The sequence below is a fragment of the Colossoma macropomum genome, unplaced genomic scaffold (genome assembly GCF_904425465.1).
Source record: "Colossoma macropomum unplaced genomic scaffold, Colossoma_macropomum, whole genome shotgun sequence".
Lineage (NCBI taxonomy): Eukaryota > Metazoa > Chordata > Actinopteri > Characiformes > Serrasalmidae > Colossoma > Colossoma macropomum.
In genome coordinates this window covers 12,116,160-12,139,706 of record NW_023494809.1, presented here as the reverse complement: position 1 = coordinate 12,139,706, position 23,547 = coordinate 12,116,160, and the positions used below count along the sequence as shown (strand labels likewise).

The 23,547-nt window shown below is 39.4% G+C and overlaps 2 protein-coding genes across 5 annotated transcripts in view; both read left to right on the top strand.

Moving 5' to 3' along the window:
- si:dkeyp-97a10.3 (transcription factor mef2A) overlaps window positions 1-8,598 on the top strand; it is a 17,935-nt gene extending 9,337 nt beyond the window's left edge. The window contains exons 5-9 of one of the 2 annotated variants that reach the window (XM_036558315.1): window positions 1,210-1,494; window positions 1,851-1,955; window positions 2,041-2,102; window positions 2,405-4,126; window positions 7,600-8,598. In XM_036558315.1, the coding sequence (XP_036414208.1) occupies window positions 1,210-1,494; window positions 1,851-1,955; window positions 2,041-2,102; window positions 2,405-4,126; window positions 7,600-7,626 (2,201 nt within the window). In that variant the 3' untranslated portion in view covers window positions 7,627-8,598. The remainder of the gene's footprint in view (window positions 1-1,209; window positions 1,495-1,850; window positions 1,956-2,040; window positions 2,103-2,404; window positions 4,127-7,599) is intronic. The other variant, XM_036558316.1, reaches the window with a different exon arrangement.
- LOC118798770 (free fatty acid receptor 2-like) lies at window positions 7,602-23,547 on the top strand. Of its 3 annotated transcripts, none has more exons than XM_036558320.1 (2): window positions 7,602-7,677; window positions 22,173-23,547. In XM_036558320.1, exon 2 carries the CDS (start codon window positions 22,195-22,197, stop codon window positions 23,164-23,166), a length of 972 nt encoding a protein of 323 aa, XP_036414213.1. In that variant the 5' UTR covers window positions 7,602-7,677; window positions 22,173-22,194; the 3' UTR covers window positions 23,167-23,547. The 3 variants fall into 3 exon arrangements, with proteins under 3 accessions (XP_036414213.1, XP_036414212.1, XP_036414211.1); XM_036558319.1 differs by lacking the exon at window positions 7,602-7,677 and adding an exon at window positions 18,871-18,887; XM_036558318.1 differs by lacking the exon at window positions 7,602-7,677 and adding an exon at window positions 18,895-19,040.

Genomic DNA, 23,547 nt, shown 5'->3' with positions numbered 1-23,547 from the left:
GACAGCGAGAGGGACAGTAAGGATGAAGGGGCTCACTAAGGTATGTAGAAGCGAGACCACGAAGGGCTTTGAAAGTTAGCAGGAGAACTTTATACTTGATGCGGGAACCTACTGGGAACCAGTGAAGCTGATGAAGGATAGGTGTGATGTGTGCAGAAAGCTTGGAAAAAGTGAGATCTTTGGCTACTGAGTCTTTAATAGACTGAAGCTGGTTGAGCAAATTCACAGGAAGAGCATTAAAAGGGAGTCGAAATAATCAGTGTGGGGAAAAAAATGAAGCATTTTTGCATCAGCGTTGTTGAGCAGAGGGCGGAGGCATGCAATATTGCGTAAATGATCAAATGCAGTCTTAGGGACATAGTATGAGGCTCAGATATAGGTAAAGAGTTAAAAAAATTAAGGTTTTTATTGACTTGAACTGATTTAATAGGAACACCAGCATTCACAATGAAATTGGAGAAACTGGGAAGCAGTGTTTTAGGCCCACAAGACTTCATTAAACTTGACCACAACGCAGTAACACATTAGCCCTAAACCATACACCGTGTTAACCAAAAATCAGAAGATGCAAAGAGCAAACTAATTCTCTTCAAACTAATTCTTATGACATTTGTCAGAAAGTTCCAGCTTGGTTGCTGCCATGTCAACGGCAGAGACATCAGTGAATTGTCAGAGAGTTAATGTCACTGGTGAAAATTTGCAACAATCAAACAAAGGGAGAATATTTTTTTTTCCATCTGAAAAATTGTATTTGGCGTGCAAGATATCAGCTATACACATGCTGGAATTCATTTTCTTGTCAGCCCAATAAATTGTTTGTAAAGGTCTTCAATATTTAAATTTTTAAAACTTTTTTAAAACTCGGACTTAAGGTCGAGAGGCCTTAAGGCTTTGCCCGCCCTTGGACAGAAATGGAATCTCGTAGATAAACTGAATATGTAATTTTAATATATCTGTAGTTTTAACAAATTTAAATATTGGTATTTATTTATCATTTTATACCAATTTAAAGATTTTTCAAACTTGCTTATCATCCCAGCCCTAGTTAATTGGCAGGTTTAGTAGGTGCGTTTGTGCAGGGAAATACTAAACAATACTGGCCCTCCTGGACTGGAACTGAAGAGCCATGCTTTATGGCACAGTAAACGACAGCATATAGCACAACTCACGTATGATAACATCAATAACATACTTCTGTATCTCCACCAGATGGTCCAGACACCCCTCAGTTGACTAAAACGTCTTCAGAATGTGTAGGTGGGGGAGATGCCACAGTGGGTCAGACGGCCAAACTCACCTGCACGTCTGTCTCTCTGCCACCTGCTCTGTTGTCATGGCGATATAACGGTAACCTGCTGACGACGAGCCAAACGGATGGCGGCACACTAAATCTGCAGGTTTTCTCCACCAATCAGAGTGGGCAGTACATCTGTACAGCACAAAACAGCATCACACTGGGCACCTCACAGCAGCAGATCAGCTTCAGCGTTGTGGGTGAGTTATCTGCAAGCCCTGTTTCTCTACGACAGATGCGTGAGTGCTTGACTAGCATCAGTTTTCTTGCCTGGAGAGCTATTTTCTTTCTGTTTCTGACAAACATAGATTGACAAATACAGATGCTACCACACTGGAAGGAATACGACTGTAATGATTTTCGCTTCTTTTTCCATGGTCTTTCATATATTACTCACTCTGTTATGCAGTGTTAGAATTCTATCATTTGCTTCTCTACATTACTTCATATCAGAGCTCCACTACTTGTTATTATTATTAACCTTTATCATTGCACCATTCCTTTTCCACATATGCAACCACACACCCACACCGTTCATGCACCTGTCTCTCCTCAGGAACGTGTCTCAGCGTGGGCGCAGTTGCAGGAATTGTTGTGGCTTGCTTTGTTGCTCTCGTCTTAATTATTGTTGCCATTGTGCTGCTGATACGCCAACGGAATGGTAAAGCTTATCTTTTCTACGCTATGAGCATTTTAAGCAGTTTTAGTGTGACTTTATGTATCATATTCACTAATTCCTATTGCAGTTGATCAGAGACTCAGAAATGTCACTGGACAGCAGAAGACAGACCTGAATAACAGACCACCAGTAAGTAAAACATCCTCTTGTATACCTGTTTGCAGTGGTTACACTGCAAAAATTATATCTTGGCAAGTGAAAACATCTTGTCAATATATTTACTATTTCTCATTTAATGATTGTTTTAAGAATATTTTGAGATTAGTTTTAAGTGATTCTATCTAGTGAAATTATTCAGCAGTCTCAATTTGTGAAATATTACATATATTGACTGGAGTTAAGATTATTACACTGGCCAATATATGATGATTTGTTGCAGTGTATTCCGTTTAAGAGAAGGCACTGATGTGATTTTATATCCTCTTTCTAAGGTTCTTCCAGTTCCACAGAATGGCCTTGATACTTCTGCGGTGATTGGTAATGGTGACCAACCTGATCCACCGCTGCACAATCTGAACAGGCTCAATCTCCCAAAAAATCAAGAAACAGTGGCCAGTTTCTGGCACACTGGCCAAGAAAACAACGAAACACTGACACAAAACAGACTCAACAGCACTAATCTTAACACTGACACATTACCAAACAATGGCATCCGCAACTCCAGTGCCCACCCGTACAATGGCCATCAAAATAGCAATTCATATCCACACAATGGCCTGCATAACTCCAGCTTGTTCCCACAGTCAGGCCAACAGAACCCAAATGTTCTCATACAAACAGGCAATGGCGAGCCAGGTACTCAAACTGTACTAATAAATCTCAATCCACTGCCACATATGGAGCCACGGAACACCACCACACAACCCCACATGGTGCAAGTCAGTCTCAATGCTCCTCAACCATTTCCAGGCCAGCCAAACCAGAATGACACACAGTATAATGAACAGCAAAACAATACATTACCGCAGCATCTTGCTAATGCTAGCCAGCAAAATCTCTCAAATGTTGTTGTGCCACGCTCCAGAGCTCATGTAGTGGAAAACATGCGTAACACAGACCAAGCTGCCTTGAATAGCACTTTAAGAACTCAAAACCAAGTGCCCAGTGGCCTTGTTCAGACTGGCTACTCACACCCCACCAACCAAACCTTGACTAGTCTTAACATTAGAGCTACAGATCCTTCCTCAGAGCTCCGTCACAGGCGCTCGAACGATGCACGCTCCAGATCTCCTGACCCCATGTCAAGTACTAGCACACATCTCCATCAAATGCCATGGGATCGCCTTCGGGGTACACCAGCATACCCCAATCCTCAAGTGGACAGTTCAGACAGTTCAGAGTCTCAAACTACAGCACTGCAAGGTAGACCAGCACGGTCAGATCCACAGAGGGGACGGTCATCTCAGGTTCCCAGACCGAGGTCACCTGTAGATGCCCAGATTCGGACTGTTTCCAGGACACCGAGGAGAAACGTTCAGAGGGATGCAGGTGACAGTATAGCAAGTCCCTCTCAAATGGACCCGAATGTGCAGAGGCAAGATGTACAGCGCAATGCTGGTGCTTATCTACATGCTGCTCATGAAAATCAGGCTGCTGTACCCCAGAATCCTTTTGTCCAGGCACACGGCACACAAAATGCAGGGGCATCCCAGAGAGCAAGCGTCCCTCAAAATCAGACAACCCAAGTACAGACTGCTAAACCGCCACAAAATGCCAACCCTCCAAACTCTGTCCCTCTCACCCAAGCTGCCCTGCAGCTGCACACCAATCACACTCCCAAACCATTCACCAACCGAAACCAGCAGACCCAAGCTGCTTTGCAACACCCTGGACCTGGGTCAAGACCTGTCCAGCCCAGTCAATCCCAACCTCGTCCTACAGCAGAGACAAAGCAGACAGGCCAGAGGCCACCAACTCCCCCTCCAGTTTTGCGGCCGGCGGAGTTTCGGACATTACCGCAAGATCCTCTGCGGCAACCGAGGACGCTACAGCCCGCTCACGTGATGAGGCCTCATGGTCAAAGACCTCAGAATATGCACAGACACGCCATGCATACCAGTCCACAGAGACACACAGGGAACCCGCACACGCATGGCAACCCAAACAGACACGGCAATGCGCCAGCCCATAGACACCCTCCACACGTGAGCCAGGTGAGAGCTTTGGTGTAGACTGTGCCTGGTTCCATTAAACATCTTAAGATGAGTTTTCCCTTAAGTTTACCTTTAAGATTTTTTGTTAAGATTGAAATAAGTAGCATTTCTGAGTCAGGAGAAAAAAAAAACAGGCTAAAACACAGTGTGTGTGCTGCTTTACGTACTAAAGCCACTGGCTCAAAAAGAAGGTCCAACTTAGTGTATGGATCTCAAAGTCAAAGTTATATTAATGAAAATATGATGACAATAATAGATAATTCACTCTTATCTTCAGAAGACACGTCCTTGACCAAGCTCTGACTGTGTTCTCTTACTCGCTTGCAATCATTTGGATTGAACTGCTTGGGGAAGGGGTCCAAAGCACAACCCACATTACACAATGTTCTTCTGCACATTGTGTGCATTTCCACATTTCCACCAGAGAGGTCTTCAGATCTTTCATAGTGTAGCTTTAAGTGTGTTGCACAAAAAAGCCCTAAAGTGGAATTCCAACAATTTCTAGATTTCTGCATCATTCAGTCTTTAAGATGTGAACAAAGTCAGTCAAGGGGTTTGATGTGAAATGCTCCATTCGAGAGAAATTTACTGACTGAATTTCTTTATAGTGGTGCAGATGGGAACCAGGGGTGAATACCTGACAAAGCAGACTTTCTGCAGTTATCAGATAATTGAGTGCATGTAAACACCCTTCAGAGAAAATAACAGGCATTCAATGATCCAACTAATTTTTTGTTAGAAAGAGTTTTTTATTTTGGGCTGTGAGAATATACAGTTTTACTCTGTTCCAACTGTAGAGACCGATAACCCAGAGGAAATACTCTAAATAAGATCTCCTCTTAATCTCTTGTACTTCTCCTAGACATGGTTATGATTGAAATCAGAGTGACTCTTAGGCCATTTTCTTCTGTTTCTGAAATTTGGCTCCTGAGAAATAGCCCCGATTTTCTCACTTTGATCAAAATATTGTCACACATATGGATGAACTTGTGTCTGACTTATCTCACTCCAGTCTCAGCTGAATAAGATTTCCATAACAAAAGTGTAAGATCTCATTGTTTGCTTATACAGCTCTATTCTATATTCCAGAACTCTTTCAGCTGTCTGTCAGTGTAGAAGGAGAACTCATGCTTTTCTCATTCATCACCAGAACTTCTTACAGTTAAATGCTGATGTTAACCTCCTCTTTTCTCTTGGTTTAAGAGAAAGAATACAGAAATCAGTGATCCTTCATTAATACAAGACTAAGATCTGCTTCATTTTTTTTAAAGGCAATCTTAAGAAAGACATTTTTCCTCTGGGAAGCTTCAAATCTTGGCCTGACATGAAAAACGTGACATACAGAGCCAGTTACACTGGTGTTAAAAACAAACATCTAAAGCAAGTGGTAAACAGTCTCTGACAGGAAGTGTTTTTCATGTTCATGTCCCTCTCTGGGCAGGGTTATCCAACGAGAGGAAGACACACTTTGCTGGTGCTTAAACCAAACACCCACACACACACACACACACACACACACATCTTCTAAGCCGCTTCTCCCTCAGGGTTGCAGGGAGTGCTGGAGCCTATCCCAGCTGTCATCGGGCGGAAGGCAGGATACCCCCTGGACAGGTCGCCAGTCCATCGCAGGGTTAAACCGAACAGTTCTTTTAATATCTTGGCAGGTTATCAAAACTGATCTTAGGAGAGTCAATTTAGTATTAACCAGATTAGCTGGTAATAGAAGGTTCCATTAATGACAGAATGCTGTCATAGATATGATGCAACTTTACAACAGTAAACCCCAGTCGTTGCAATAAACCCCTCAGCATTATCCTTTAGCTAAGATAAATGGGAGATGATAATGGCCATGTGGAGCCAAACAAAGCAAAAGTAGCAATTTCACCACCTAACAAGTGATGTAGCGGTCATTGAAGGAGAAACTCTTTGTTGGACTTTACTGTATGTCTGTTTAGATGTATTTACTCTGTTTTATAATAACCATACATATAAAAACTTAACATTACCCTGTATAAATGATTTGATAGGCTCTGTGGCCTTATATTGCTCAGTTGGTGAATAAAGACGCAATCCAATGTCTATTAATACATATATCATCAGGGGAATATACCACTGTTAAGGCTGCTATTTTGATTTGTCAGATATTAAAAGCTTAAATTATAGCAAATTTTACTTCTCAGTTTTTAAATTCTTTAAAGTGTTACCAGTGAAGAGATTATTTCTCTTACCTGTTTAATTTAGCACTTTTTAGTTGTCTAGCATTAACATTACAACAGGCAAGTAGGTTTGCCTAGAATAAAACAGATAAACAGTTCATTTTGAACCTCTTTATTCATATTTTAGACCACAACTGCACAAAAGCACTTTATAACATTACAAAATAAGGTGAACCCAACCCCCTTTTGGTGTGCTAAGTTAGCCAGTTCATTAACTACAGCTTGCTAAAACTGTCTGAATATTGCACTCCACTGACAGCTGCTTTATTTGGTAATCAGTTCTGACTTTTTGAGCAATGTGCTATGGATATGCATGCCCAGTGGGTGCATTTAGTATCTCTCAAGAGAAACGCCTGAGGTAAAATCAAACTGACAAAATATTTCACTTTAACTGTAGTCAGTCAGCCAATACATATTTGGGTCCAATCCCATTGCACCCCTCGCTCCTACCACTTAGCCCTTTCCCCTCCATTTTGCGTGTTCACTTCTAGAGGTAGGGTGTCCCGAATTTTGTTGAGATAAAGGGGTAGGGCGAAGTCTTGGGGCTACATGACCCTCCAAACTGAGGTTTTTCCAGAGGCACACTCCAAATAGAGTGTTATGAGAGAAACAGCAAGATGGCTGCGCAAGCAACTAAAGAAACCCACAAATGTGAGAATTTTCTCTGAAAAGAATTATAATAACCACTGTATTATCTTAGTTTAATGTCGTTTCAGTGTATTATGGTCCTTTTCTTTATAACAAGCTACCAAGACATCTGTATACTATATAGTAGTATGCGGATGTCTTGGTAGCTAGCTTGCTAAATTTCCCGTTCCACCTTAAATTGTGCAGCAGTTACAATCTGGCGCCTTTTATTTATTAAATTTAAGGTGTCTTATGCAACCAAGCACAGTATCTGTAATGCAGAAAGAGCTGCTGAATGCATTAGCTTGCCATGTCTGCGGTTGCACCCATTTATTGCACATCTGAGCACTATAACCACCCACGTGTCATGTTCTGACGTGCTAGTTTTGTTGCACTTACTTATCAGGTACATTTGTACTCAGAATGTGCACAGTTGATATTATTTATTTATTTGTCTATATTTATCTGACAGCATATGAGTAATACTTTCCTGCAGGTGTGCTATCATAGCAGCAGAGGCCTATGTATTTAGAAGTAGGGCTCTATCTGCCATGTTTTACTGCCTCACTGTGTCAAATAGTGTGTTGGACATGAATCTATCTCTTTCTTTCTCTCTCTCTCTTTCAAAAGGTCCACAGAAGTAGACCCAGACTCTGAGACAGCCCATTGCTTTGACGAAGCACAACAATGACAGCAAGACACATGCTGGTAAAATACAATTTAGGGGGGAAACAGAATATAGCAGACATTGTGTCACACTTCAGTAGCATTTTTCACTTCATTGTACTTCAGAGCTGTTGTTTCACCAGCTGTATAACTATAGAGAATACTAATTGTGAAATGGCCATATCGCATAGGCAAATAAAAATTGAACTGTTAAAGATTTTCAATAGACTACAGTGTAGCTTTCTGTATGATGACTATCTACCAGTGAAACAATGCTACTTTGGGATAACTTCTTACTCATTAGAGCCCGAACATAATTCACAATGCAGAGTGAAGTGTCGCTCTGTCGAGTGGAGGACTTGGACCGGATCCAAGTGGGAAAATGAGGCCAAGCTACCAGAAAGCGCTAAATGATAACTAATGGACTTCCAGTTTTGTGCGTTCTCACACAGCTGTTTATTCAGCGCTCGCTTCACAGATGCTTCTTGCGACACTGCTCAATTAGCGCGATGCGCCACGGTGCCCATGTGGACGAAATGCTCAGCAAACTATGAAGGAGAGCCGCCAAACGGACATGCTCTTATTAATTATGCACATTTATTTAATGTTAATGACTTGGAAAATACTAATGACTTGAAGTGGTGGAGGTTGTCGAGAAGGGCTCAGGCAAATTGGTTTCCGAAAATAAGCTCGACAAAGTAATAATTTGTTTCAGCTGACTTTTTCTCATTCCACAGAAGGCTTTGCTGATTAATTGCAAATGTGATTGTTTGGCTTTTTATTTTTTCTTGTTTATTTAATGTATTCATTAGCTTTTCTCCTGTTGTTAGCTGATGTTAAAGTAAACTCCATGTAGCCTCTAACCTTTGGTCTTACTATTGAATTAAACTGAAAACAAAAGTTTTAGGGAACCCAGGTTGCAGTACATATACTGAAAGTAAAGACAATGTTACTGTCATCATATCTCATGTTTACCATTTTGTGGAGGATTTGATGCAAACACATTAGTATATTCAGGAGAGCAAGCAAATTCCATATGGAACAACAGTAGCTCTCATTTTGAATGGCGTTCCCAAGCAATAAGCAATAACAATAGCAAATATAGCCGCAAGCGGAAATCTGCGGGGTCCAAGCACTAGGAAGACACCGAGGAATAGAGTAGTGGCTCCTGGTCGTAGAAGGCAGCAGATTTTTAGAAAGATCTCCTTTTCGTATGATTAAGACCACTAGGTGATACATCTGCTACAATCTACGCAACTCATTTTAACATCCATGACAGGGATTCGAACCCACAACCCTAGAGTTCAAAGGCTCTAATGGTGAGCTACTGTCTGTGGCAAAACTGCAGTTTTTGAAACAATTTATTGAAAGGAAGCAACAAGGAACCACACACCATTTTAGGACAAAGTAGCAGCATGAACAAATTTCATGTCTCTGGACATAGTAGGCAGCAAATTGATGGATTTTTAAGAAAGACCCTTCATTAAGATAACTAAGTGTGTGTTCACAACAACTGCTACAGCACCATCCAATACCTGTGACAGGGAATCAAACCCACTACTTTACTCTTCAAAGGCAGATGTTTTCATGGTGAGCTACAAGAGGCCCACAGCAGACCTGTTTTTTTGAGAGAATTTATTGGTATGGAGCAATAAGGAGCCAAGCACCATTTTGGGAATTAGTTTCCACCTTGCAATTACTTTGACTATTGAGGAGTATAATTCCAAATGAAATCATAATACACTGTCAGTTTGTCATTTTGTATATTTGTGTCAAATTGGGTTATATTCAGACAATTATTGGTGTATTATTAGCCTTTTATGGCAGAATAAGCCAGTTCACATCAATTTCTTCAAATCTTCAGCCACACTGTGATTAAAAGTCATGATATTTTCAATATGATTGTTTTAAGAAAAGATTTTTCAGCTGTGATATTACTGAATTCAGATATTACTGACAAAACTGAAAGTTTTTTAAGACTTGTATTTGAAAAATTGTTAGACTTATTGGAAAACATAACATTCAGAAATGCTCTTCGCTTAAAGACATACAGTAAAGTTTTCCATGTATATGTCAACAGTGATGTGCAGTTACTGATTTGGCTCCCTCTGGTGGAACAAAATTTGTTGAAATCAATCATAGGATTTTCTGTACAGTACAACCTACACATATTTGCAAAGTGACAATTCTCATTAGGATGCATAATTTGAAACAATTGTCATGTTTTTATTGTTTTTATTCTTAGACAGGAATAATTACATTTTAGAAAAACAATAGAGTTTTTAAAAGACTTGTATTTGCAAAATTGTCAGGCATGGTGGAAAGCATAAAATACAGAAATGGTCTTGACCTAAAGACATACAGTAAAGCTTTCCACTAATTGTATATTTTCTGTTAATTAGTTCAACATTGACATTTACAGTTACTGATTTGGCTCCCTCTGGTGGCCAGAGAAATATAAAACACCTTTTGCGCTAATTATTAAAATTTGTTGAAATCAAATTATATGATTTCCTATACAGTTAAGCAACCTACACATATTTGCAAAGTGTTAATTCTCATTAAGATGCATAATTTGAAACAATGTCTTTATTTTAATCTTAGACAGGAATAATTACATTCTAGATTGCTGGCAGTCCATTGAGCATTGTAAGAGCCAAATTAAGTCAATTCAAGCCAAATGTCATAGGTTTCCTCAGCTGATTATTTTCAAAGTATAGATCAATTTTGGTCACAATCAGAGCATAAGTGACAGATTTGTGGTCCCTTGTTTCCGAATAGGCTGGACCGCACTGACTGATCCATAACTTGCAATAATATTGTGCTTAAAAGGCAAGATTTTTAAAAATAATTGTTGATCTTAACACTTTGACGGTTGTTTAGAGACCAAGTTTGAGATGTTGCAAAAACATTTCAACAAGCAGTATGAAAACATCAGTTTTCAAACTCTGATGATTTACAGAAAAACAATATAGTTTTTTAAAAGACTTGTATAAGCAAAATTGCTTGGCTCAGTGGAATACATAAAATTCAGAAAGTTCCTTTGCCGCAAGATGGATGTTGCAAAGACTATGACCATAAGTATGTTTGAAGTAATAATTTGCATTTAATGCTGATGCTTCCTCTGCTGGGCAGAAAAGATATTACCCTTATTAATTGTGTGGCCAACCTCGGTTTAAGTCAAATTTCCAGATGTCTTGTGCAATTTTGGAACACACATATAATTGCACTGTTTTAGATGCTAATGAGATGTGTAATTTAAAACCACTGTCTTTTCTTTATTTCATTCATAGAAGAAAATAATGACAATTACGCACTAGATTAAGTATTGTAGGGGCTTATGACAAATCAATTTAAATGAATTTGCATGTTTGCTCAGAAAATGGTATTGTACAAGTTTACCAAGATTTATCACAATCACCTAAAAACTAAAGAATCTATAGCCCCCTAAGTCAGAAAAGGCCAGGCTGCACAGATTCATTGGTGTCATATGGCAAAAATATTTTATTTTATATTTGCAAAAAGTCAAAGTTTTTTTGATAATTATTTACCTACGGACTCCACAGATTATTTTAAGACCAAAATTGAAACAATTGTCTTAAAATCCACAGACTAGTTCGAAAACCTCAATTTTCAAACATTGATCAATCAAAGAAAAACTTTACAGAATTTTAAAAGACTTTGATAAAATGTCAATCTCAGTGTAAGCAATGATATGTATTGATTTATTTTGATATATGATAAAATGTATAGGACTTATTCTTGTTTATGCTCTATAGCGCCACCTCATGGCCAATTGAGATCAAACTTTATAGGCTATTAGAGATTGCCTATTTGGACACATGATATAATTTTTGTGATGATTGGCCAATGCTAAGCCCTCCAAATGCCTGTTGAAAGCTTATTGGCTAATGGCGGCCATATTTGTCCAATGATTCAGTTGTCCTCAATAGATCTTGTAAATATTAGGCCATGGATACAGCACGCAAAGTTTCAGCTCAATTGGCCAAGCAGTTGCTGAGAAACAGATTTTTGGTTGTTATAGCGCCCCCTATTGAATAATCGGTATCAACCTTGGTGGGCTTCTACAGAATCATGTGGGGTACAGGACTGTTAAGTTTGATGTGAATTGGCAAAAGCAGTCTCGATCTGTAGCCATTTATGTGAATTAAACCAAACCCAGAGGGGCTTAATTGGCACGTGGCAGCCATACTGTTTACAAATATACATTTTTTTTTTGATAATTCTTGATATCCAGACTCCCCTGAACATTTTATTATGTTGATATCTTGAAAAACCTCAGACTGGTGTAAAAATGTAGATGTCACATATTTTGCCAATAATGATGATAAATTTGGGGCTAAAAATATGCAGTGGAGCGTTGATGTAGAATAAAGCAAGGATTCTGAAGAAGCAAGAATTTTGAGTGTAGACCCCATGGTTCAGGAGATATGGGCAAAAGCGTAAAATGTTGCTCTGCTATCAGCGCCACCATCAGGCCAACTGGGGTCAGTTCAGTTGCCTGAGTAGTGGGGGGAATCTACACCTACCCTCCAAGTTTGGTCTTTGGATGACTTACGATGTCTTCTCCACAAACCGTTTTAGGGAAGAAAAAGAATAAGAAGAAAAATCCTAGCAAGAGCAATAGGTGCTTGGACCCCTAATAACATCCCGTGTATAGGAGTAAAGTATAAAAGTATTTCTTTACAGATAGATATCCACTAGGCGAAGTGCAAAGATATTATATTTCTCTTTTTCATTAGAACAAGGGGAAAAAGCCAAAACTCGGTGTTACTAAGCATAAGGTTCATGCATGTGGTTAGGTTAAAGGCCATGATATTAATATATGGCTGGGTTAAATAGGAAATGAGAAATACAAGCATAACCACCTTTTGTTTATGCTTACTCACATCCTGCATTGAGTAAAATTTTCCAGTTTAAAGACAAGCAAAACCCCCTTCTGAGGTTCTTTGATCTTCAAGCTGGTAGGAACTTCTGAGAAACTGCAACAGCTTTGAGTGGATTTTCGATGGGCTGTTTTGAAGTTATCATTGCTAGTATTATATTGATTATTATTACTATTAATATTATTACTTTAGCTGGTCAATCCAGAACGAAGGCAAACATTAACGCTAAAAAGCCAAATACCTTATCAAATACAAGTTCAAGTTAAAGATTTTACACCATTGCCATTTACACCAATTCTAACACAGTGCTTAGTCAAGTAAATAAATATATAAAGATATCGCTGCTGTTGGAACAAAACCTTGTATCTCCAAAATGATAACTTTACAGGAGAAGGACAAAACATGCTTTACTTTTCATGCAACCACACTTTTTTCCAAGTACTTTTAGGCTGTTTCTTTTGGTCCATTCACCATGAAATTTACACACAATGTTGAAGCTGAGAAATTTTATTGTTTTTTTGAAAAATGTATGCCCATTTTGAATTTCATGCAAACAACCCATCGTAAAAAAGTTCTACTCCGATGATCCTGTAGGACATCTTAACTATTCTCTGGAGGGCTTGTTTCACTTTTTTGCATGGCATTGCCAAACCAGTTATCACACCACTCTCAATGGTTCCTCTGTAAAAGCGAGTTCTCTTTTGTGGAGTCAGTCCTTTTTAAGGTACTTTAGAAAGTACAGACGTTGTTGTGCTTTCTTCATACAATGTTGTTGGTATTTACTGTCGAGCTGAAGTTACTGCAGATGTATAACTGTAGTAACTGTCTTCAAATCTTCATTATAGTGGAGAGAATGGATTATTCATATGACAGAAATGACTCATCAGGAGGGCAACAAGCCAAATAGCTGGTTATCTAAATACAGTCATGTGCAAGTTTGAACACCCCTCTTTCAAATTATGTGTTGTTGGTTTTAAAGTAAAAATAGTTACACCATCGCAATTCCCAGTGGCTGTGTGATGTGTGTGATGTGATGAGTGTAGTGCATGCTGGGTACTGTAGTGAGAGAACACTGATGAATGAAAACATGAAATAAAATCATGAATCCTGTCAAACCGATAAGGGTGAGGGATACAGTGCTGTGTTGAAGAATACTGCATAACAGAGTAATGATAGATCCACTTTTTGGGACCTAAAAAAGGATTTCTGAATTGCCTAAAATGTCTGGGAATTGACGTTTGCTTTCTTTGTGCCATCTTCCTGCCTCCATTGTCCTCCATTTTGACAGCTAAAATATGGTCACCTTATCATAACACAAACAATTACCATATTAACTCCAAGTTTTAGGCTGGAGTGCCTCTTTACAGTCAAAGTAAAGGTAATTTTCCCTTGTGACTTTATGTATATCAGTGACCCAATTAAACATATACAATTATAATAATTTAATATGTGAATCTCTACAGCTGTTAAAACACAACATTTAATTAAAAAAGCATGAAAAGAGGGATATTAACTATTGCTAATGTGCTTTCCTATGAGCGAAACTAATTTGTACACAAATTTCTCCACAAAGGCAGAAAGGCCAGTCTGGGCTTGTATGCAAACCCCTCATGGACTGTAGCACTGCAGTGGGTTCAGTTGGTGCATGTTTAATAACTATTAATGAGTTGATTCAAATGTTCAGACTCCCTCTACCTCCCAGAGTGCAGTCCCACAAACAGCGGACATTTGTTTGTATTCTGGCTCACATATTGTTATGTGCCTTTTTGCAGTGTTTATCAGGAATCCGAGTGGACTGACAGCTCATTAGCCCTATTTCCTGTAGCTGGGCTGACCTGCTTGGTAATGAGGACAAGGTGCACGCTGTAAATCGGTCATAAATGTGTATGAATTAGAACAGAGTCTGGGCTGTGTTAAAAGAATTCTTTGGATTTTGGCACAAATATTCAATAATAAAATGTATATGGGGTACCATGTGGGTTGTCTTACACTGTATGCGCTTTTTGAGGTGTTGCTTTTTTCAAGGTTATCAAGGGTAGTCATGCATTTTTTGTGACCTGCGCAGCTCTATTTATGCAGAAAATTCCATGTGCCCTGTGTTGAAACCCAAGTCATTTTCGTGTACCTGACCAGTGGTGGGGGCTCAGTGATGCTTCCCTGAATTAAGAACCATGTATTTGCTGGCTTTTTTTAGCTTTTGTTAGCTGATTGAGCATTACAGTGCTATTGTTGCTTAGCAACAATAAATGCATTTAAAAGCGTGAACCCCAAAGGAAATAAAAGACTGCAGTGTTCAGACAAAAATGCATTATGAGCGCCCCCCAACTGTGTTCAAGGGTCTGTAATATCCAAATAAAAACTATAATCAATACAGTTTTAACACATTTACATAAAAGAAATATGTTTTAAAAAAAGAGTAAATGTGTTTATGGCTTCCTCCACAAATTTAGCGATTGCAATTTTCCTGCCCACAGATAACGACTCCCCCTTTATCAAACAGTGCCCCCAGCTTGGGCTTCCTCCACTCAGCCTCCTGATTGCAGATGCTCCTGATGGTTAGGCAGATAGACATCTGTACCACTCAGAAGCCATAAACTGCTTTAAATTTCTGTGTTTGAGAAAGAATGTAAAGGTGAGGCAACCACATTCACTGTTTTATTTAAGTAAGTTTGACTTAAAGTGTATTTTGTAGACCTAATTTAGTTTAGATAAAAACTGTAAGTTATAAGATCTTTAAAAAAAAGTTATGCAAAAGGTGAACTTAAATTTCAAGATGACCTGATCTAATTTTTCACAGTGCAGTGCTCTGCATATTTTGGTGCTTCCCCTGCTTTAACACTTCCACTTCAACTCAGTGAGTGGTTGCTAATGAGATGATTAGTTGGATCAAGTGTGTTGGTGTAGCGTTGTAGGCGAAGAGGCAGAGTTATTTTTACTAACATCAAATTTTACACAGTCTAGAATCTGATTAGCTGAAGCAGGTAAAAATATACATTGTAAAACAAATTAGACAAAGGAACGAAGGAAAACGCACAGGAGTAAAACACTGAATTAAACACAGATAAAGACAAATCTAAACAAAAAACCTACACAAAGATGAGTATTTACTATGAACAGAAACAAATGCTCACATATGCAATGCAAGCCAAAGAGCTCTGAGAAAACACAGGGGAATAAATGCACAAGGAACAGCCAAGAAACAACTGGGACTACAGACTACATGCAGGCTAGGGGAGGAGACAGACATCAAAACAACAACAAAAAGCACATAGTGAGGAAAAAGTGACAGACTGGACCAAGTGGTTGGCAACATGTGGCTCTTTTACTGCCCTGTTGCGGCTCTACAACAGAATTAGATTTTAGGTAAAAATAAAATAATCCTCCTTTGCAGTAAAATAAAGTTCTGCTGATTGTTCAAACAGTGTTAACAATAAATGGTCTTAAATGCTGGAGTTAATATATAACTGCTAATTCACCCTTTAATCCTGAAGATTGGTGCGCAGACTCCTGGTCACCATAGCAAAATATCAACAATCTCGCCTAGCTAGTAGCAAACAAAAAGGCAAAAAGAAAGATTAAAGATAAACATAGATAATTTGGAGACTAACAGACTTATTAGCATCTGTGATCACTTCAGCTTGTTTCCTAATACGTTTAATCTGCAACGAGAAACTGTCAAACACTAAAAAGTCGCAAAGCTTAAGTTGACTTCTTGTTCAGATTTCCCTGTTCCACCTTAAATGGTGCAGCAGTTACATTCTGGGACCTCAGGCACCATTTAAGGTGGAACAGGAAAATTCAAACAAGAAGCTGGCGAATGAGAAGCTGACTTCAGCCTCATAAAAAACTGAATGCTGAGAGACATTTTACAAGAAACTATTCTACTTCTGAGGAAAAGTTTCCTGCTGGAGATGAGGGAAAAGCAGCTATAGTTGAGCTAAAGCTTAAAGCAGAGCAACGTAAGCCTATACTAATACATTAGCACTCATACGGAATTGATATTACAGTGACAGCTTTGGAAAATGTTGCACATAATATTGTGTACAGACATCAGTGAATCACCATTCCATCCATTTTTGCACAATCCTCCCATAAAGTACAGCATCCTGTGCTTGATCCAAGTTAGCTAAGTGGGCTGTCTGTACTTTCACCTGAAGCGAACAATTCTAAAACAAAACTATTTGGAAGTGGACCTAATGAATTTATTTATCTGTTCATTAGACTGACAACTGACTGCTGATTCTGTTAGACTAATGCATTTGGAATTATATAATGATGCATTCAATCACATCAAGCACATAGCCATGCAATCTCTATAGGCAAACATTTGCAGTAGAATGGGTCTCAGTGAAGGACTTGGTGACTTTAAATATGTCACTGTCCTAGGATGCAACCTTTACCACAAGTCGGTTTGTGAAATTTCTTTCCTGCTAGATCTACCCTGTAAAAATGTAAGTGCTGTTATTGTAAAAAGGAAGCATTTACAAGAAACAACAGCTAAGCCACAAAGTGGAAATTACACAAACACAAAGCAGAGAAGCTGAGTGCTGAAGCACACAAGAACTTTGTCAGGAGCTTCATGAAATGGGATTCTATGGCCAAGCAGCCGTACAGAAGCCTAAGATCACTATGCACAATGCCAAGAGTGATGACTAGCACCCCACCACTGGACTGCTTCCAACTTTGAGGCAGCATTTTGGGGAAGACCCATTGCTGTTTCACTATTACTGTGCTCCTGTGCACAAAGTGATCTCCATAAAGACATGGTTTGATGAGTTTGCTGTGGAAGAACTCCAGTGGCCTGCACAGAGCCCTGACCTCGACCTCACTGAACACCTTTGGGACGAATTAGAACGTTGATTGCGAGCCAGACATTGTCATCCAACATCAGTGTCTGAGCTCACAACTGCTCTTTCGACTGAATGGAATGGGTACAAACTACCGCAGGCAACTCCAAAATCTTGTGGAAAGCTCGGACAGAAGAGTGGAAGGTGTCCACATACTTTTGACCATATAGTGTATTTGAGGCCTAATTGCATAAATCCATATAGTGTATTTGAGATTTGAAATAATTGCATACTTGGCTCCACTTACATTTGGTCATATAGCAAAACCTGAGGTCAATGATTATTTGTGTGAGACACAATAGCAGCTGCTTACGTCTCTCTTATGTCTTCTGTGGTTCTACCAGTTCCAGACTGTGCATGCCTTATTTGAACACCAAATTGTCTTCACTAAAATATTTGATGACTTTTTCAAATGGATGACAGACACATAAAGCGCAGACGATTATGTCACATATATTGTCTTATGAAATAGTCCAGTTTGCTTGCCTTTTATTAAGTAATGGTCATCTTAGTAATCAGTAATCAATGCTGAAATATATTTATACCAATGTGATGTAATTATGAAACATTATGAAACAAACTAGACAATCGATTGTAAACAAATATGAACAAATATGAATGTACTAAATCAGACAATATATTTGACTATTTATTCATCTGTTTATTAACCATCAGCACAGATCGACTTTTGCTCTCAAGTGACTGCCAGTTATCTGAAGCTATTACATGATATAATAAATATATTTCCACCTTAAGCAGGAATTTCACAGATTTTTCCAAATTTCTGCATAAGTAAAAGGGTAATATGTAAACAGAGTCATTCAGGGTGGTTTGTTGTGAAATGCTCTGTTCTAGAGAAACTTACAGATTGAGAATTCTTCACAGTGGTGGTGAAAGGAACCAGATGTCCACATCTAAAAGCTCCCTCACAGAAAGTTTTTACATGAAATGTCCGCTAATACATTGTCCAGGACTTTTGATATATTTGGTCTAAAATGTATTTTAAAAATCCATTCATGGTGGAGAGGTACATGTTGGGTGTTGTGAGGCAAAATAGTCCCCAAAGAAAACCTATATTTTTACAGATTTACCTCCATTTAACCATCATTAAAATTACATATAAAAACTCAGGAGACACGTGTAGGTTCACTGATGATTGTGGATAGTAAATAAAATGGCTATGTTTGTGTTGTAGTCATGGCAACACCTGGTTCCCATCACCACCACTGTAAAGAAAATTGAGTAAGTTTCTCTACAGTGAACCATTTCAAATCAAACTACTTCAAATTGCTTTGAATACATATCAACCACTGAATTATGCAGAAATTTAGAAAATTCAGTGGAATTCAATGAATTTTAATAAAGTCTAGAAATGAAATTCTGAAACAAAAAAACAGTGGTTTCATCTTTCTTAAACAAGTCCACAGGTTATTGCAGCATCACAAAAAAGCACCAGTGAGGTCACATCTTGTCCATTTGCATCACTGACTGGCAGCGGGTAAGAACAGACTTCTTCACACCTTCATTTCTGCATTTTTAACTAGCAAGTGGCAAATTTCTTGACCTAATTTTGTAAATAATGTGGAGTTTTTATGGAAACGTTGTCTGAAGGAGAAAAACAAAGTACAGCATCCTAGAATATAAGCTCAAGGTATGAATATGCATTCATAAAAGTATCTTTGCATTGAAGGATTTGGTTACTTCAAATATTTATATGCAAAAAGATTTGAGTGAACAGAATCTGATAAATTCCTCTACAATAAAGAAGTAAAATTAGGTCAGCACTTGAAATGTAACAAATCTGAACTATTTTTGCAGATTCTGAGATGTGAGGAATATGATGTCAGTATGAAATTATCAAAATTGATATACTAATGTAAACAAATATTATTAATGATCCAATTTAGCCAAGTGGGCTGTCTGTACTTGTACCAGAAACAAACAATTCTAAAATAACACTATTTGGAACTGGACCTAATGAATTTATTTATCTGTTAATTAGACTGAACAGAATCACTTTTACTCTCAACTGACTGCTGATTCTCTTAGGCTAATGTATTTGGAATTATATAATGTCTTAAGAAGTAATTTATTGTCTTAAGAAGTAATTAATCATGTAATAAACAGTATATATCCAACATGCCTGACACAAAACATGATGGCCAAATTTCTGTACTGAATATTTCTACTTCTCATGTAAATATACAGACAATATACAGGTGCATGCAGCTGCAGTTGGTAATATCTGTAAAGTGTTGATCAGCAGTAGCCACCTGAGGTCACTGGGAGGATAAGCTTCGTTTTAATATTTCAAAACATTAGGTTATTAAAAGGTACGAATGCATACCTGGGAAAAACCTACAAGGTACACCGTTGGACCTTAAGATCACAGTGCTAACTTTGAGGGTACATTTACATTGTTTGTACCTTGATTACCAAAACTTCACCTCTACAGTACATCCTCTTCTGACTGTGTAGGAAAGTGGGAAATGTCCAGAAAACATCTTAAACAAGTGTTGCAATCATATCTGTGTGTAAAAGGAGTATCCAGGAAAAGCCTAGTCCTTCATGAGCGACGGGTTGAGACTCATCACTTTGCAGGAAAATCAGCAAGTAATCCAAGTGTTCCTCAAGGAGCAACTGCAAGGATTTGTATTTTACAATATACAGTGCATAGTATCACCAAAAAATTCAGGATATCCAGAGAAATCTGTGCGTAAACGGCAAAGCCGATGTTGTTTATTAAGTAGCGATGATGTGTAGATGTTGTGAAGGACAACTCCTTTGACACTGTGTTGCTAGTAAAATGTTTATTACAAAGTAAAACAGCATCATATCAAGCACTATAAAGTACCTGAGAGAGGATCCGTGCCAATTCTAAATGTCCTCTCTTGAACAGAATATTCCAGCTGCTTATATAGTGGACTTGTTGAAACAGGAGACAGAACATATGGTCCTTTTTAAAATGATCTAATCTATGTGGAACTAAGAGAAGAAGGGAGAAAGTGAGAGGCCCACTCCCTATGGGGCCTTTTGGACCAGGGGGCCCCCTTAACCTAAACATTCTGAAACCTGCAAAAACATACCTGCAAAACAGAGCACACAGGGAACTCCTAGATACTTATACTCAACGTTAAGAGTGTTGTTGCCTTCTTTTATAGTTACTCTTCTAAATACACCTCACCGACAATCACAACTGAATATCCGCAAGCTTTGATCCCTCAGGTGGTGTTGCATTGAAAACCTTACCACACTGGCTCAATTTCAAAAGCCACCATCTGTCATGGTGGTGGTGTAATAGTGTCTGTGGCATATGTGCCATGTGGCACCACTCACACTGAAAGGCAAACCCTAATTAGGGAATTCAGGTGTTTCAGCCACACCTATTGCTAACAGGTCTATAAATTCAAGCATGTTGCCTTGCAATCTCCATAGACAAAGACTGGCAGTAGAGTATGTCATACTGAAGATCTTGCTGACTTTAAATGTGTCACTGTCACAGGATGTCACCTTTGCCACAAGTCAGTTTGTGAAAGTTTTGCCTTGCTAGATCTGCCTTGGTCAACACAAAGTGCTATTGTTGTGAAAAGGAGCAACAACAGCTCAGCTGCAAAGTGCTAAACCAAGCAACCTCACAGTGCAGGGCTGCCGAGTGCTAAAGCACGTACTACATCTATTGTCTGTTGCGTCACTCACTACAGAGTCCCAAACTGCCCCTGGAAGCAACGTCAGCACAAGAACTCTCATGAAATGGGTTTCCGTCTGAGCAGCTGCACACAAGCGTAAGATCACTATGTGCAATGCCAAGCGGCGGCTTGAGTGCAGAGTACTCCACCACTGGACTCTGGAGCAGTGGAAACATGTTCTCTGGAGTGATAATTCATGCTTCACTGGAATGCAACTGGCAGTGTGATGGACAAAATTGGTTTGGCGGAAGCCAGGAGAACGCTGTCTACTTGAATGCAGTGTCAACAGTACAGTTTGGTGGAGGAGGGATAATAATCTGGGGCTGTTGGATGAACTGGAATGTCAGTTGCAAGACCCTCTCATCCAACATCAGCGCCTGACCTCACAAATGCTCTTTTGACTGAATGGGCACAAATTTCCACAAACACATTCCGAAATCTTGTGGAAAGCCCTAACAAAACAGTGGGGGCTGTTATAGCAGCCACATGGGGGAGCCAACTCCATATTAATACCCATGATTTTGGAATGAGAAAGGATGTGAAAACTGTAGTTCATGCCTTCATAACCTCTGTTCTTGAGAACTTTAATACACTTTTCGTTGACCTTCTCTTTCTTACCATCAATAACTGGTAATAAAAATTCTGCAGCTAAAGTTTTTACACACACCAGTTGATGTACACTTATCACTCCTATCCTCAACAACTTGCCATTGCAACCAGTTACACTTCATATTGTTAACCATTTGCCTCCTCAGTCAGAGGTACTTAATCCTTACATGCTAGCCTTATATACTCTAGTCATAGTGTCCTTGCAGTCCTCGTGTTCCACCTCTCTTCCATGAACAGCAGATCAGTCAGTGGAATGGCATCTAAACTCTGGAATAATCTCCAACAGACCCTTGGTAGCATCTCCATCTCAACTTTCAAATCCTAGTTAAAGACTTACCTTCACTCTGCGTTATGCCTCACTTTCTGCTCTTATCTGGCTAAAACATGGTCATATTGCTTCTCCCCAGAATTATGTGTTATGTTTTGCTGTTTTGTTCTCTCATGGCCAAAATATCTGACATGCAGTTAAAATGTCGCTATTTCCACAGATTACTTACCCATATCAGCACCATGCAGTGGACAAGGGAAACGAGTGACCTGGTCCTGGCAGTGTATGGCATCACGCTGATCACAGGCCTTCCTGCCAACCTGCTGGCCTTCTACACCTTCGTCCAAAAAGTAAAGCAGAACGCCAAACCCATTGATGTGCTCTTGCTAAGTCTCAACATCTCGGACCTGATCTTCCTCTTCTTCCTCCCCTTACGGATGAAAGAGGCAGCCGACATGAAATGGAACATGAGCTACTTCCTTTGTTCAGTGTCGATTTTCATCTTCTTCACCACCATCTACAACAGCACCTTTCTCTTGACGGCTATCGGTGTGGAGCGCTACCTCGGAGTGGCCTTCCCGGTCAGGTACAAAATCAAGCGGAATCCTCGCCACGCGGTGACAGCAAGCGTCATGTTCTGGGTGATTTCCATTGTGCACTGCAGTGTTGTCTTTATTGTGCAGTATTATACCCCCACCAACACCACCATTCGACTCAAGCAAAACTCCTGCTATGGGGAGTTCAACAAAGAACAGATGACCATCCTCATGCCCTTCCGCCTGGAGCTGTTTGTGGTATTTTTCTGCGTCCCTTTCCTCATCTGCTGCTTCTGCTACATCAACTTTATCCTCATCCTCTCCCGACTACCCAACGTCAATCCCAAGAAGCGCTTCAGGGCGATTGGGCTCGCTCTTGGCACTCTCCTCGTCTTCATCGTCTGCTTCATGCCCTTTAGCATGACCCACTTGGTGGGTTTCATTGGTTGGTACAGTCCAAATTGGAGAGTGTACGCATTGCTCACCAGCACCTTTAACGCCTGTATGGACCCCTTTATCTTCTATTTCTCCTCTTCAGCACTCCGGGCAACGTTCAAACACTGCTTACAGGGACTAATCAAAAGGCTGTCCTGCTGTCCCAAAGCTCTGTGCTGCCCCAAGATGAACCGCTCCAGTGCTAAGGAGAACACACAAAGCTCCAGTGGCAGCTTTCACTAGATTCAGCATTAATTTTGGATTGCTCTTTTCCCTCATTTCTTTGTGAGAAAATGAAGATCAAGAATACCAGTAGACTGTTAACCAAGAGCAACCAGGATGAAACCCCAAAACTAAATTGATCATGTATGTCCTTGAACAGTGACCACAGGATCAAAACTCCAGCTCTGATGCCTACAGTGCTCCAAACTACAGCTTATCAAAGTTTGTGATCTGTCCTGTAGCTATGCGCATGTTTGAAAAAAAAAGATTTATAGAAAGTTTTAAAGATGTAAAGAACCTTCACATAATATAAATGTCCTATACAAATGTAAGGGCTCTTAGAACATATTATGTGGAATTTCCTTAAATTTTAACAGTTCTTTATTTTCTTCACCCAGTTTA

Bases quoted from the DNA above. Each gene is read 5' to 3' on its own strand.
- LOC118798770 (XM_036558320.1), top strand. From the start codon at position 22,195: ATGCAGTGGACAAGGGAAACGAGTGACCTGGTCCTGGCAGTGTATGGC.